The sequence below is a fragment of the Macrobrachium nipponense genome, chromosome 38 (assembly GCF_015104395.2).
Source record: "Macrobrachium nipponense isolate FS-2020 chromosome 38, ASM1510439v2, whole genome shotgun sequence".
Taxonomy (NCBI): Eukaryota; Metazoa; Arthropoda; class Malacostraca; order Decapoda; family Palaemonidae; genus Macrobrachium; species Macrobrachium nipponense.
The window spans coordinates 62,546,209-62,561,900 of record NC_061098.1 but is presented as its reverse complement, the minus strand read 5'-3'; the positions used below and the strand labels follow the sequence as shown (position 1 = coordinate 62,561,900).

Genomic DNA, 15,692 nt, shown 5'->3' with positions numbered 1-15,692 from the left:
TCGACCTGTAACCCTTAATGCACGAAGACGACAGGCCCCTGTCATAACATAAATGAACCAAAAACTCCGCTATTTTTGGTAAGGAAGGTCTAGAAATTGAATGACCCTGAGACCTACACCAACATCTGAAAACTTACCATTTTGCTTCATAAATTACTCTAGTTGATTGCTGTCGAGCCACTCTGGAGGAGAACCCTTCCTGCTTGGAGAATCTCCTGACGGTCTCCAGGCATGAAGATGAAGCATGTGGAGCCTCTGCTGGAAACGATGAAAATGAGGTTGTTTGAGAAGATCTGGTCTCTCTGGCAGACGAAGGGTGGGGGGGGGGGGGGGCGCTCCGCTATGGCTTCCAGTGGGTCGGGAAACCACTCCTTCTGTGGCCAGAAGGGAGAGATCAAGATGAGATCCAGAAGCTTGGTCGCTCTCACCTTGCTGAGGACTGCCCTCACCAGAGTGAATGGAGGAAAAGCATATGCTTGAAGGCCCTCCCAGTCCTGTAATAGAGTGTCTGTCCTGGCACTCTGAGGAGTCTGGTAAGGGGCAAAGATCTGGCACCGAAAATTCAATGAGGTGGCAAACAGATCGACTGTGACAGGCCACTTCTTTCTGAGGCTGTCAAAGACTTTTTGGCAGTGTCCATTCCAACCCTTGAACTTCGTTTGGTCTCGACAAGGCGTCTTCTAAGACGTTGTGATGACCCGGGATAAACCGAGGAACCAAGGTAATCCTCCTTTCTTCCGCCCAACACAGGATTGACCAGGCTTCTTAAGTGAGAAGGTCCGACTGTGTACCTCCCTGCTGTGGTGTTGTCAACGAAGATCGCTACAACCAACTCCGACAGCTGATCCTGAAATGAAAGAAGGCCTAGGTACACTGCCCGTAGCTCCCTCTAATTTATTGACATGATCCTCTCTTCCTCTGACCAAAGGCCCAAAGCTTGCTTTACACACATCGGTCCATGTCACATATCCGGTTGATCGTGGCTATTTCATCATGTGTATGGCCATGTTTCACATACGTGTGCATACGTGCCCTTGATACATGAATGCGTGAACTTAGCATTACTCGTGCTATCATTTTTTACACAATCGCTAAACTTACTTAAGTTAGTCCTTAAAGTGTTTAGAGGTCTAAAAAAATAAGGAAATAAACAAAATGAATAACAGAGAGGAGTCAAAGAAAACATGTCATTTGCAAGATATTTATTTAACTTTTACATCAATTATAATATTTCTTAAAAACATTATTCCTGAAGTTAAGCTACATTCGAAATGAGAGCAAGTCGGATGTTATTGAGTTCAGTAAGGTATCTCAAAATATTTGCTTTGATGCCTCTTTTAGGAGACTCGGTTTTAGGCAAAGAACTCTGAGGCAACATACTTGGCAAAGCTCATGGTTCCATAGGCCTATTCATCATAATCACTCCGGCATAAGGTACAATTTAGACAAAATTGATGAAGATGGCTTTTGTAAATGTCTCATATTTCCCGTTTGAGGAAGACACTTTGGTTAATATCACTTGTTGCTTCATAAAAAATAATAATAACTCCATGAAAGTAGAACGTGTCAATTTAAGAACAGAAAAAGCAAGTGTGCACGAAAGTACTGGAGTAAAGTATTCAGGGTGACTTCTCTAGGCGAAAGGGAAGGAGAAGAAGAAGAAGAAGGAAGAGAAGACAGAGTGATTTCCCCGTCCTGTAGTCGACGTTGACGTAAACATTCACATACTCCTTCATGCTGGTATACCTCCACCGGAGCCTGTAGATTAAAAAAAAATTATTTGCATTTTATTCTTTGAGTTTGATAAATGATACCTGATTCCACTGCACTGAATATAAAAACGAGTCTTAGATACTCTCAGGAGAGAGTAACCTGATTTCAGTTTTCAGCAAAGTTGTACTTTCAGGGATATAAGATCTAAGAAATGGTTATACGTAATTCATTTTATGAGGGATATAAGAGTACAGAATATCTTCATAATATTGTTTCAGTTTCTATCTCATGAGATATAAAGGGGCAGAATCTCATCACTTGCTCAAATATTTCATCTTTCAGGCTATAAAGAAAGAATTCCTTTATTCATTTTCCTATCAAATTGGGAGACATGAACTCATGGGACATAGAAGAAAAAACATTTCATAGGATTTAAAATGAGAGGACACCCTCATTGTTTCATGACCTTACTTATTCCTTGAAGATGCTCAGAGACGCTCTTTCATGAGGTAAGGTAAGAGAATTGCCTCATTCATGCTCACGGGATATACTGTATCAAGATAAAAACTATTGTTTCATATATTCTCATGTCTTTGTTGTTGTCACATTCAAGACCAGTGAAAGATGAAGGACAATTGAGTATTAGATAAAGCTGATCTTGCACTAAGGACCTTCCACTTGATGGGGGACTTACCGCAGGACCCATCCTTCACCTTCCTGATGCTCGGGTCACCACAAGCCGCCTTCTTCAGTAGGCAGTTGTTTCTGTATGTCACTAAATTCAAAACACCCTGTATTTAATGTATTCGTAGACTGACCTAATGATCACACAGTCATCATACATTTTAAAGTACACGTAATGCATCTAACCTTACCTAACACGCCAACATATGTGATAAACGTAACTCTATACCAAATTTTATACATACGTACTTCTTTTAGCCAACTCTTACTCAACCAACATGCAAATTCTAAAGTGTATTAATTAGGGCATAACTGGAACACCACAATCAGTGGATGGCACCTCCTATAAACAGAAGCAAACTATGTGAATTGAGCAAGAAAACCATTTGGTCTCAGGAACTGAATTCAAAAGAAGAATGAATATTCAAAACAGAAAACCTACTTGGTCTCAGGAACTGAATTCAAATGAAGAGTAAGAATGAATATTAAAAAAAAAAACCTATTTGGTCTCAGGAACTGAATCCAAAAGAAGAAGAATGAATATTAAAAAAAAAACTACTTGGTCTCAGGAACTGAATTCAAAAGAAGAAGAAGAAAATGAATATTCAAAACAAAAAACCAATACTTGGTCGCAGGAATGAATTCAATAGAAGAAGAAGGAAAAAAAAAACTACTTGCCTCAGGAACTGAATTCAAAATAAGAAGAATGAGAATTCAAAACAAAAAACCTACTTGGTCTCAGGAATGAATTAAAAAAAAAGAAGAATAAAAATTCAAAACCAAAAAAAACCTACTTGGCCTCAGGAACTGAATTCCAAATAAGATGAGAAGTCAAAACAAGAAAAACCTCCTTGGTCTCAGGAACTGAATTCAAAAGAAGAAGAATGAGAAGTCAAAACAAAAAGCTTACCGCATTCTGGTAGGCCTCCGACAATCTCTTGAGACTGACAGTTGCTCAGGCACTCATACGCCTTAGATGTCTTGTGATCACACCTAATGGGACAAGAAACATTTTGATTGATCTCAAGGGTTATTATTATTATTATTATTATTTTACTATTAAGAACTACGATAGGAAAAACAACTAACATTATTTCTCTTATACTAACATTATGATTACTGCTGTTACTAATATAATAATTATAATTCTTATGGAGACAATTATTAGCAGTACTGTTTTAGTTGTTACTACAGCTACTGATTATAACAACATCAATATTAAATGAAATTACAAACACAAAATGTGTCAAAGGGAATTTTCTTTTACCAGCGGTCACCCTCTTTGTAGATTTTCAAGTCGTAGGCACAAGACGCTGTGTACTTTGCTGTAAACAACGAGAAACGTTGAGTTAGTTCAAATATTGTTTCACTTTGACGTAAGGAGTAATACTTATCTGATTCTCTCTCTCTCTCTCTCTCTCTCTCTCTCTCTCTCTCTCTCTCTCTCTCATCTAAAAAAAAAAATATCTGATTACTTTCATCTTTCTCTCTTAGGAAAAAGAAATTTAAATGTTTCTATCCACCTAAGTATACATCCAAATAAAGAGGCTAAGAGTGAAATATTCTCATGAAAAGGAAACTTATTTCCTATTTCAACAAAATGACATACTATGTACCAAAAGAGAGAAGATACTCACCATTCAGGATGTCGATGAACTCTTCACTGTTAAACCTCGACTGGGCCAAGGCCAGTGGAGTCTGAGCTGTTGATGAAAAGCAAATATTGATTGGTTTATGATAAGATTTACAAGACAAGAAGAAGTCGGCAAATGTATCATTAGAGAACAAGTTTCTGGTAGCTATTGTACATAGACCTGTTAGGGAAAAGAACAAATAGGTATGCTTTGAGAACTGTAACTAGTATGTACAGAAGGGAATTATTACTACTAAAACAGTTTTGCCAGAAGACACTGAGGTGATTATCAGCTCTCACGGGGCTGGTCCGAAGGGAAAGAATGGTGGGATAAGGCAACGGGAAGGGAAAAATACTAATAATAGTTTGGAGCGTGAAATTGCGTGATAGGGAAAATGATCATGTACTATCAGTGGACTAGAAAATAAATCATGCAATTAAAGAGTAAGTGAATTTGAGGAAAAGAACGCGCATAATAATAATAATAATAATATATCATAAAAATAATAATAATAATAATAATAAATAATAATAGATAATAATAATTAATCAATAAATAAATAATAATGAATAATAATAATAATAATAATCATAATAATAATGGGCACAATTTTCAGTGTCGAAAATGATGACAATGGTTGCAGGTCCACAATAATATCGCATGTGAAGTATAAAGTCTTTAATAGATAATAAAAGCTTTTATTATCTATTAAAGACTTTATACTTCACATGCGATATTATTGGGGACCTGCAACCAATAATAATACTAAATAATAATAATAATAATAATAGAGGAAAAGTCCAGCAAAACTGCATGAGAACAAAATATTCTACGAGGAAGTAAATGCCGAAAGTTTGATTGCCCACATCATATATATATATATATATATATATATATATATATATATATATATATATATATATATATATATATATATATATATATATATATATATATATATATATAACTGTAATATCAACTGCGCCATATCACCACAACGAGTTTTTGGTTGATAATGGGCAAACACATCTGGGTAACATTAATTACTGAGGAAGAGTCAGTATCGCAACTCGAGAAAAGAAAAGTTGGGGAGCAAGAAATGACTGACTTCTAACCTTGGTCGTTGGTCTTTGTTAAATCAGGACAGAATCCCATGACTAGTTTCAGTGACATCGCGTCACCGTACGTCACAAGCAAGTGTACAACCGTTCCATCTGTTCGTGGGAGAAAAACAGAAAGTATTTGTTCAAATATACAGAGAAAGTACTTGTTTAAATCTACAGAGAAAGTACTTGTTTGAATATACAAAGAAAGTACTTGTTTAAATCTACAGAGAAAGGAATTATTTAAATCTACAGAGAAAGTGCTTGTTTTAATATACAAAGAAAGGCCTTTTTTTAATCTAAAGAGAAAGTACTTGTTTAAATATACAAAGAAAGGACTTGCTTAAATCTACAGAGAAAGTACTTGTTTTAATATACAAAGAAAGTACTCATTTAAATCTACAGAGAAAGGATTTTTTTAAATATACAAAAAAAGCACTTGTTCATATCTACAGAGGAAGTGCTAGTTTAAATATACAAAGAATACTAGTTTAAATACAAAAAGAAAGCACTTATTTAAATATACAAAGAAAGTACCTGTTTAAATCTGCAGTCTGCAGAGAAAGTGCTTGTTTAAACATACAAAGAAAGGACTTTTCAAAATATACAGAGAAAGTACTCGTTTAAATATACGAAGAAAGGAATTGTTTAAATCTACAGAGGAAGTACTTGTTTAAATGTACAAATTTTTTAAATATACAAAGAAAGGACTTGTTTAAATCTACGGAGAAAGTGTTTTTTTAAATATACATAGAAAGTACTTGCTTAAATATACAGAGAAAGTACTTGTTTAAATATACAGAGACAGGACTTGTTCAAATATACAAAGAAAATACATGTTTAAATATACAAACAATAAAGGTAAAATCAAATTAGATTTTTTCTTGTGAAAAAAAAAAACAGTACTTTTGCTAGTATTGTAGTTTTGCGCAGACTTTCCCCTGATGCTTCCATACGCGAAATACTCGCAGTGCATTTTAAGGATAGTCACATTTGTGCGTATTTCAGGCAGTTTGCAATGTAAATTCACAATCTATTCTTGCTAGTGAAATGCTCGCTGGCTACTTTAAGGGAACACGTGTACCGTACCTGTGTTACTCTCGTGGTTGATGTCACTTCCGGCTGCCAGTAGGATCTCGATTACTAAATGTCTATGGTCAAAGTATCCCCCCATTGACATCAGTGGAGTGTATCCTGTGGGAGAGGGCCTCATTAGTTGCAAAATTATCGTCACAGTCTGCTTCACTGCAAAAAATTCCATCCCTATTCTCTTCAACTGCAAGTATCGTTACATTCTCCTCCAACGCAAGAAAATCCGCGCACACGGTCTCCCCCCCCCCCCTCCCCCTTCCCCACACCATTCTCATCTACTGTAAGTATCGTTACATTCTCCTTAACTGCCATCAACTGCCGTCGATCGCAAGAATGTCTCACCTTGGTAATCAACTGCATAAACCGACGCTCCACTTTCGACCAATCTTCGACAGACGTAGGGGAGGGCATTGCGAGCTGCTTCGTGGAGCGCCGTATTCCCTGTTGTGAAAGACGAGAGATGAAAAGAGACGTCGCTTCGAAGACGTTTCGTGCATAAAATAATAATATTCGACTCCTTACGAGAAGAGACGCAGCAATATTTCGTCATCGAGCTTCCAAAGATCCCCATGAAAATGTGAGATGTGATGGAGTTATGTAATCAGCCTGCGAGATGTTTCTAGGCGTTATCTCCTTACCTGTCGCAGATGCTGCGTTGACATCCACACCTTTTTCCAGTAGGTGATCGACGAATAAGCTCTGGGACTCTGAACGACCGCTCTTGCAAGCTAGCAGTAGTGCAAAATCGCCTGAAAGGAACTCATTTTCAGAAATGAGAGGAATGCCACGAACCCAGAGGAAAAAGAAAAAAAAATAAAAGTGAAAAAACGAAAACAGACTAAAAAATTATCGATAAACTACGGTATGATAGAAATCAACCGAAAATAAATATGTAATGCTACCAAATTATGAAAAAGATAAGTGAACCTGCTCGAAAAAAAGTAAAATAAAAAAAAAAATGCACCCAGCTTGAACTGTTCGAGTTCTCTGGAATTCCGATGATGACGACAAACTGGAGAAAAATATTCGAAACACGGCAGAACAAACGAAACAAAACGTCTCAACCGGATAAACAGGTCTCCAAAAATCTTCTGAATAATAATAATAATAATAATAATAATAATAATAATAATAATAATAATAATAATAATAATAATAATAATAATAATAATAATAATAATAATAATAATAATAATAGTGGAAATGCAATATCCAAGATCTTTCAATAATCGTACTTCGATTTTGATAGAATTCATATCCAGCGATTATAATTTGAATCTTGCTTTATGAGCCGAAATTTGCCAGAAATATCCATTCTGCCCAAAAGGAACATATTTCATAAAATCTAAAACTTTCAGAGAAAATGGTTCATTTCTAAGTCAAGATACACCTCTTCTTAATAAAAAATAATGTCAGCTACATTGCATTCGTCCTGTTTTCATAATGTCAGACCCTTTACTTTAATCACTGGATTATATTAGAGTGGTAAGTGTAAACAAATCTCGTAAAGTTACCAACTCTGAAGTTGATGCTTCAGTTTCTCAGAGAGCTAATAAAACCTACTTTCGACATAACTGCTAACTCTGAAAGAGGCTCCATTCAAGTTTCACTGTTTGGAGGCATCATCAGAAAGTTGAAACTGCTTTTCGCAAATCTGGAAGAACTGCTAAGCTTCACGCTGAATCTTTTTTGGAGGTGCTGACAGGGAGATAATGCCTCCACTATAAACAAACGGGACTACTCCACAAGCTAAAAGTTTAATTACAGTATATACTGTTTGTAACTATTCTCTGAGATCACACGTAAATAAAATTTGCTTTGGACTTTTGGGGCACATCTCACCTGCATCGTCTTTAGCATTAATATCAACTCCCGCATCAATCAGTAGATCAGCGCCCGACTCGCTTCCCGTTGCAGAATACATCAGTGCAGTTTTTCCTGCAGAAGAGGCAAATTCTGGTGAGTCGATATTTCAATCTACGGACAAGAAGAAGAAGAAGAAGAAGAAGAAGAAGAAGAAGAAGAAGAAGAAGAAGAAGAAATCCTTCGGGTCTCAGCTAACATACGGGCAGAACGAATCTTCATTTAATGTTAATAAAAAAGAGAAAAGTGATGAGTATCTGTATATCTTTTACTGTCTGCCATTCACTGTTGCACTGAGAAGCAAAGCTAAGGTTATTTTTTCCTCATCATTGATAATGCACTGATCAATCAAGAATGTTTTTTTCTCAAGTGCTTTCTCTGCTCCTATCAAGAAGACGAATTTACATGTTCTTTAGGTCAGTGCACTTGATTTTGTGACGCTAGTGTATGATAAGTTCAATCCGCCAATCTATCCATCCTCAATTGATGTCACTCAAGGTTGGCGTTCTTTCCCTCATCTCCAGGTGGAGTGCGACAAGAGGGCCGATCTCTGCCTTACCTGCGGCGGATGTTCTGTTAACATCTGCGCCGGCCTCGATCAGTTGTTCCAGGAGACGGTGATTGTCACTCTTGGAGGCAACTTCTTGCAGAGGGCTCATTGCTGCGAAGAAGAAAGTTGGTTACATTTGTCAGATATGGCCCATAGAACTTACCCTGTATCATCAGCGTACAGTTTTTAAAAGGCTGAATCAGTCATGAAAAATATGTAATGATAAGGCGTTGAATATGTCAAATACTTATCTTTATATATATATATATATATATATATTATATATATATATATATATATATATATATATATATATATATATAACACCTGAACACAGAACAAAAATGCATTTTACTTAAATAACTATGTGTGTATAAGTGTGTTTGGTGTCTGTGGTAAGATGCTAACCTGGTTCAGGCGGCAATTCCACATCTGCAGCAGCTGCTAGCAAACTATTGACTGCGTCATAGATCACGATAGGATTCTTCTCCAGGGACCTTGACAGGGCAGTATGACCTGAAGAGAACAATTTGGAGGTCCTCAACCCTCACAGGTGCATAACATCTTCAAACAAATTATATTTCAAAGCCTCTTACTTCGTCATTCAGAGCATACATGAGTGAAATAATAAGAGCCAAAGATAAATATGTCCCATTCTACCTTCACTGTCCTGGTGGTTGACTTTGGCACCTGCGTCGAGGAGAGCCTTTACGACCCCTCTGTCACCGTACCTCAAGTTCTTGGATGCTATTATCAAGGGAGTCATTCCTGAGAAGATTTAAAGGGAGTCTTTTTTGAGATTTAAAGGGATTTTTTTTTTCTGAGATTTAAAGGGAGTCTTTTTTGAGATTGAAAGGGATTCTTTTTTTTCTGAGATTTAAAGGGAGTCTTCCTGGGAAGATTTAAAGGGAGTCTTTTTTGAGATTTAAAGGGAGTCTTCCTGGGAAGATTTAAAGGGAGTCTTTTTTTATATCTAAAAGGATTCTTTTTTCTGAGATTTAAAGGGAGTCTTTCCTGAGAAGATTTAAAGGGAGTCTTTTTTTAGATTTAAAGGGATTCTTTTTTTCTGAGTTGTAAAGGGAGTCTTCCTGGAAATATTTAAAGGGAGTCTTTTTTTATATTTAAAAGTTTTCTTTTTTCTAAGATTTAAAGGGAATCTTTCCTGAGAAGATTTAAAGGGAGTCTTTTTTTTATATTTAAAAGTTTTCTTTTTTCTAAGATTTAAAGGGAATCTTTCCTGAGAAGATTTAAAGGGAATCTTTCCTGAGAAGATTTAAAGGGAATCTTTCCTGAGAAAATTTAAAGGGAGTCTTTTTTGAGATTTAAAGGGATTCTTTTTTCCTGAGATTTAAATGAGTCTTCCTGGGAAGATTAAAAGGGAGTCTTTTTATATTTAAAGGGATTCTTTTTTTCTGAGATTTAAAGGGAGTCTTTCCTGAGAAGATTTAGAGGGATTCTTTTTTGAGATTGAAAGGGATTCTTTTTTTTCTGAGATTTAAAGGGAGTCTTCCTGGGAAGATTTAAAAGGAGTCTTTTATATTTAAAGGGAATCTTTTTTTTAGATTTAAAGTGAGTCTTTCCTGAGAAGATTTAAAGGGAGTCTTTTTTGAGAATTAAAAGGATTTTTTTCTGAGATTTAAAGTGAGTCTTTTTTTTATTTAAAAGGATTTTTTTTCTGAGATTTAAAGGGAGTCTTCCTGGGAAGATTTAAGGAGTCTTTTTTATATTTAAAGGGATTCTTTTTTTCTAAGATTTAAAGGGAGTCTTTCCTAAGAAGATTTAAAGGGAGTCTTTTTTTAAGATTTGAAGGGATTCTTTTTTTTTCTGAGATTTAAAGGGAGTCTTCCTGGGAAGATTTAAAGGGAGTCTTTTTTTTAGATTTAAAGGGATTCTTTTTTTTCTGAGATTTAAAGGGAGTCTTCCTGGGAAGATTTAACGGGGGTCTTTTTTATATTTAAAGGGATTCTTTTTTTTCTGAGATTGAAAGGGAGTCTTTCCTGAGAAGATTTAAAGGGAGTCTTTTTTTTATATTTAAAAGTTTTCTTTTTTTCTGAGATTTAAAGGGAGGCTTCCTGGGAAGATTTAAAGAGAGTCTTTTTTATATTTAAAGGGATTCTTTTTTTTTCTAAGATTTATAGGGAGTCTTTCCTAAGAAGATTTAAAGGGAGTCTTTTTTGAGATTTGAAGGGATTCTTTTTTTTCTGAGATTTAAAGGGAGTCCTTCCTGTGATTTAAAGGGGAGTCCTTCCTGGAAGATTTAAGGGAGTCTTTTTTTTGAGATTTAAGGGATTTTTTTTTTTTTTCTTTTTTTTTTCTGAGATTTAAAGGGAGTCTTCCTGGGAAGATTTAACGGGAGTCTTTTTTATATATAAAGGGATTCTTTTTTTCTGAGATTGAAAAGGAGTCTTTCCTGGGAAGATTTAAAGGGAGTCTTTTTTGAGATTTAAAGGGATTATTTTTCTCTGAGATTTAAAGGAGTCTTCCTGGGAAAATTTAAAGAGAGTCTTTTTTATATTTAAAGGGATTCTTTTTTTCTGAGATTTAAAGGGAGTCTTTTCTGAGAAGATTTAAAGGGAGTCTTTATTGAGATTTAAAGGGATTATTTTTTCTGAGATTTAAAGGGAGTCTTCCTGGGAAGATTTAAAGAGAGTCTTTTTTATATTTAAAGGGATTTTATTTTCTGAGATTTAAAAGGAGTCTTTCCTGAGAAAATTTAAAGGGAGTCTTTTTTGAGATTTAAAGGGATTCTTTTTTTTCTGAGATTTAAAGGAAGTCTTTTCTGAGAATTAAAGGGTGTCTTTATTGAGATTTAAAGGGATTCTTTTTCTTTCTGAGATTTAAAGGGATTCTTTTTTTTCTGAGATTTAAAAGGATTCTTTTTTTTTCTGAGATTTAAAGGAAGTCTTTTCTGAGAAGATTTAAAGGGAGTCTTTATTGAGATTTAAAGGGAGTGTTTCTGGGAAGATTTGAAGAGGGATTTTACTGAGAAGATTTAAATGAACTCTTTTTAGATTTAAATGGCTTCTTTTTTATTTAGAGATTTGTAGAGAGTCTTTTTTTTTTTGAGATTTAAAGGCAGTCTATACTGAGAAGATTTCAAGGGAGTCTTGTCTGAGAAGATTTAAAGGGAATATTTTTACGGAGGTTTTCTTGAGAAGATTAATAGGTAGTATTCCTAAGAAGATTGAAAGGGAGTCTTTACTGACCATATTTAAAAGGGTTTTTTACTAAGAAGATTTGAAAGGAGTCTGTCCTCAAGAGATTTAAAGGGGGTCTTACCTGAGAAAATTTAAAAGGAGTCATTCCTATGAAGATCTAAAGAGAGTTGTTCCTGTGAAGATTTAAAGGGAGTTTCCTTGAGAGGATTTGAAATGAGTTTTTCCTAGGAAGATTGAAAGAGAGTCTCCTGCGAAAATTAAAGGGTGTCTCCTAAGAAGATTTATAGGGAACCTTTCCTGTGAAGCTTTAAAGGGAGTCTTCCAAAGACATTTTAAATGGAGTCTTCCTAAGAAGATTTGAGGAGAGTCTTTTCTGGGGCGACTTGAAGGGAGGTGTTCCTTCAAAGATTTAAAGGGAGTTTTTACTAAGAAGATTGAAAGGAAGTCTATCCAGAGATCACTACTACTTTAATAACAAATACCCGATGAATTTAGGGTACAAACTGGAAGTAAAGAAGCAGCAAGTCATTAGCAACTAGGCTTCTTCTTACCCTCCCTGAAGGGTTCCTCTCTTGGGTGGAACGTTTGGGCTCCAGCCCATCCCTCTGTGAGTTGTTCAACGAAGTAATTAAGACCCTTCTTGGCTGCCCTGTGCAAAGGACCAGTGGCTGAGTGAAAGAGAGAACGGAAATGAGTTTGTATTCCAATCATTATTTCTACGTTTGCAAACACGAAAGAAAAGAAGGATAATGGGATGAGAAGCGGTAAAAGAAGATCAGACAAAGGAAAACGGAGGCAAATTATGAGAAAGAAGATAAAAACGGAAACAAGAGAAACGAGAGAGATCAAATCAGTAGAAAAACAAAAGAGAACAAGAGATCAGGAGCAGCTGAAGATGTATGAGGGTGGGAAATAAGGTACACACATATATACTTAAAAATAAAATATAAATATGAATATATATATAATTTATATATATATATATATATATATATATATATATATATATATATATACATATATTATATATATATATATATATGTATATATATATACATACATCAATACATACACACACACACACACTCACACACACACACACACACACACACACACACACATATATATATATATATATATATATATATATATATATATATATATACACACATATATATATATGTATATATATATATATATATATATATATATATATATATATATATATATATATGAACATGGCACTCGTTCTGCGTAAAAGAGCAGCGAATGAGATCTATCTTTGTTGCGGATGTTCATCCTCTCAGCGATAATTGATTTAATGCTCTTCCCTTATTTATCTTTTGTCTAATAACTTTATCTCTGTCTGTTTGTCTCACGCTTCTTTGTCGTTCCTTACTGCTTGCCTTGTCCTGATCTTTACACACTCTTTATCTCCTGAAACTTGTCAACCTCAGAGCTTGAGACGTCCAGTATCCTCTCATAACAATACAACAATATATATATATATATATATATATATAATATATATATATATATATATAATATATATATATATATATATATGTATATTATATTATATATATATATATATTACATATATGTATTGTTGTATTGTTATGAGAGGATACTGGACGTCTCAAGCTCTGAGGTTGACAAGTTCAGGAGATATAAAGAGTGTGTAAAGATAAGGACAAGGCAAGCAGTAAGGAACGACAAAGAAACGTGAGACAAACAGACAGAGATAAAGTTATTAGACAAAAGATAAATAAGGAAAGAAGCATTTAATCAATTATCGCTGAGAGGATGAACCTCCACAACAAAGATAGATCTCATTCGCTGCTCGTTTACGCCCGAACGAGTGCCATGTTCATACTCATTCCATAGGCCCGTACGGGCACTGAAGGTCACCGTAAGGGATTCCTATTCAGAGCTTGTGGAAAAGGCGATCTTGGGACAGGGAACCTTCTGTTAATCAATGCCGCACTTGTTACTGGGGTGAAGAAAAGTCGCTTTTACCCGGAAAGTAAATGGCCTGAGGCCTGCTGCCAAAATTCCAGTCATCCAGCTGGGCTGGAAAAGGAAGGCCAAAGAAGGGGAAAAAGGAAGAGAGACATTCACAGAGGGGACCGTACCTGGGCTTTCAGGAAGCTCCACATCAGCACCTGCCTTCAGAAGGCTCTTCAGCAAAATCATGGGTCTGAGATACTGGTTTTCATATGTAGACACACTTTCGATGAGCAGAGACAATGCTGTATCATCTGCAAAGCAAATCTTACCTAGAGTCATCATCACAACGTGATACTTCATAAGTCTGTGTAAAGTAAAAAGTACTGACTGACCGTCAGTTCAAAGCAAAAAAAAAAGAAAAAAAAATAATAATAAATAAATAAATAAAACGCTATAACAGAATCAGAAATCTTAATCAACCTTTGAAGCTTATTTGTGGCCAATGGATTTAATATTACTGCCTTAAGATGCTCTTTCCTGATGCAAATCTACTTTTGGAATTTAGATGTAATCCTTCCACTAAAGTTTTTCAAAACTAACCTGACCTGATGTCAGTTCGAGAATAAAAATCCGTGAAATTGACCGAGATGTGGCCTCAGATTAACAGCCCCTCTGGACTTGTTCTATATATTGCACAACTAACAGCAATTGTACACATTTCCTAACCTGCGGTAACTTGTACATTATACCCAACACTCAGTTTAAGAACTTTATCTAAAAATGTCACATCCAAAATGGCGGCATTGGAGAAAAATCACAAACATATTGTAGCTGATAAGTACTGACGATCGCCAAGCTGAGGTCCATCAAGTTGAAGTGTTATATAGTATAATGTAATACAAGCGAAGTTTTCTTGACTATTCAGAGGGAGAGTGAATCGTTTGGTGTTAAATAGGCTTCAAGCAATGTAGTGAGAAATCTGGATGAAAGTTTCTGAGGTCAGAAATTAAGTCGTCGACGACTTAATTTCTGACTGACTGGCTGCCTTTGCAGATGTCTTCTTCGTAGTCAGTTGGTGATTGAGACTGAGAGAGAAGCTGCCAAGAACGGTGAACGAGTTGGAAACATATTTGTAAGATTAGAATGTGAGTAACTTGTATGTGCACACACACACATACACACACACACACACACACACACACATATATATATATATATATATATATATATATATATATATATATATATATATACATATATATATATATATATATATATATATATATTATACATATATATATATATATGTATATATATAATATATATATATATTATATATATATATATATATATAAAATAAATATATATATATATAGTATAGAATATACACATATTATTTTTATATACATATATTTATATTTAAATATATACATGTGTGTGAGCATGTGTGTGTGTTTAACTTACCATCGTTATCCTGGTGATCTACTTTAGCGCCTTTGTCCAGCAAAATACTTAACACGCGGCTTTTGGAATCGCAGCAGTCAGCAACGGTGTTTTTCCTGAAAAGTAAAATAATGAACCAGCATGAAAACCGGTACTAAATAAGGAGTCAGTCATCCTTCGCTACAAAGAAACACAAGACACAAATAAATCCTTCAGAAAATCTAAAAGAAAATACTGCAAAAGAAATATTGTATCCCCATAAAATCAGACCTTCTAAAAGAAAATATTGCAGAAATATGTATTATCCTTCAGCTCTAAAGAAAATATTGCAGTATCCATGCAGCCTCTAGATATGCAGAAACTATGTATTATCCTTTCAGCTCTAAAAGAAAATGCTGCCGAAAGAAATATTGTATACCGTTCAGCTCTAGAAAATTATTGCAGAAATATGTATTATCCTTCAGCTCTAAAAGAAAATATTGCAGAAATATGTATTATCCTT

The 15,692-nt window shown here is 34.9% G+C and overlaps 1 protein-coding gene and 1 long non-coding RNA gene across 2 annotated transcripts; both read right to left on the bottom strand.

Annotated features, from left to right (window-relative positions):
* Positions 1-1,199: 1,199 nt before the first annotated feature.
* LOC135209473 (serine/threonine-protein phosphatase 6 regulatory ankyrin repeat subunit A-like) lies at positions 1,200-11,945 on the bottom strand. The gene is made up of 13 exons (XM_064242130.1): positions 11,919-11,945; positions 9,300-9,407; positions 9,048-9,155; positions 8,649-8,750; positions 8,069-8,164; positions 6,865-6,975; positions 6,569-6,667; positions 6,224-6,328; positions 5,147-5,245; positions 4,035-4,100; positions 3,665-3,722; positions 3,308-3,390; positions 1,200-1,758 (listed from the first exon to the last, which is right to left on the bottom strand). The coding sequence occupies exons 2-13, from the start codon at positions 9,403-9,405 to the stop codon at positions 1,733-1,735; spliced, it is 1,059 nt and encodes a 352-aa protein (XP_064098200.1). The 5' UTR covers positions 9,406-9,407; positions 11,919-11,945; the 3' UTR covers positions 1,200-1,732.
* Positions 11,946-12,399: 454 nt separating this feature from the next.
* On the bottom strand, positions 12,400-15,299 carry LOC135209472 (uncharacterized). The gene is made up of 3 exons (XR_010313378.1): positions 15,212-15,299; positions 13,933-14,058; positions 12,400-12,465 (listed from the first exon to the last, which is right to left on the bottom strand). It is a non-coding gene; the product is annotated as an uncharacterized LOC135209472 (long non-coding RNA).
* Between the last annotated feature and the right edge of the window lie 393 nt (positions 15,300-15,692).

Bases quoted from the DNA above. Each gene is read 5' to 3' on its own strand.
- LOC135209473 (XM_064242130.1), bottom strand. From the start codon at position 9,405: ATGACTCCCTTGATAATAGCATCCAAGAACTTGAGGTACGGTGACAGA. The intron at 8,165-8,648 runs GTAAGGCAGAGA...CCTCTTCTGCAG, and splicing joins TAACAGAACATCCGCCGCAG to GAAAAACTGCACTGATGTAT. The intron at 5,246-6,223 runs GTACGGTACACG...TCCCACGAACAG, and splicing joins CAACCACGAGAGTAACACAG to ATGGAACGGTTGTACACTTG.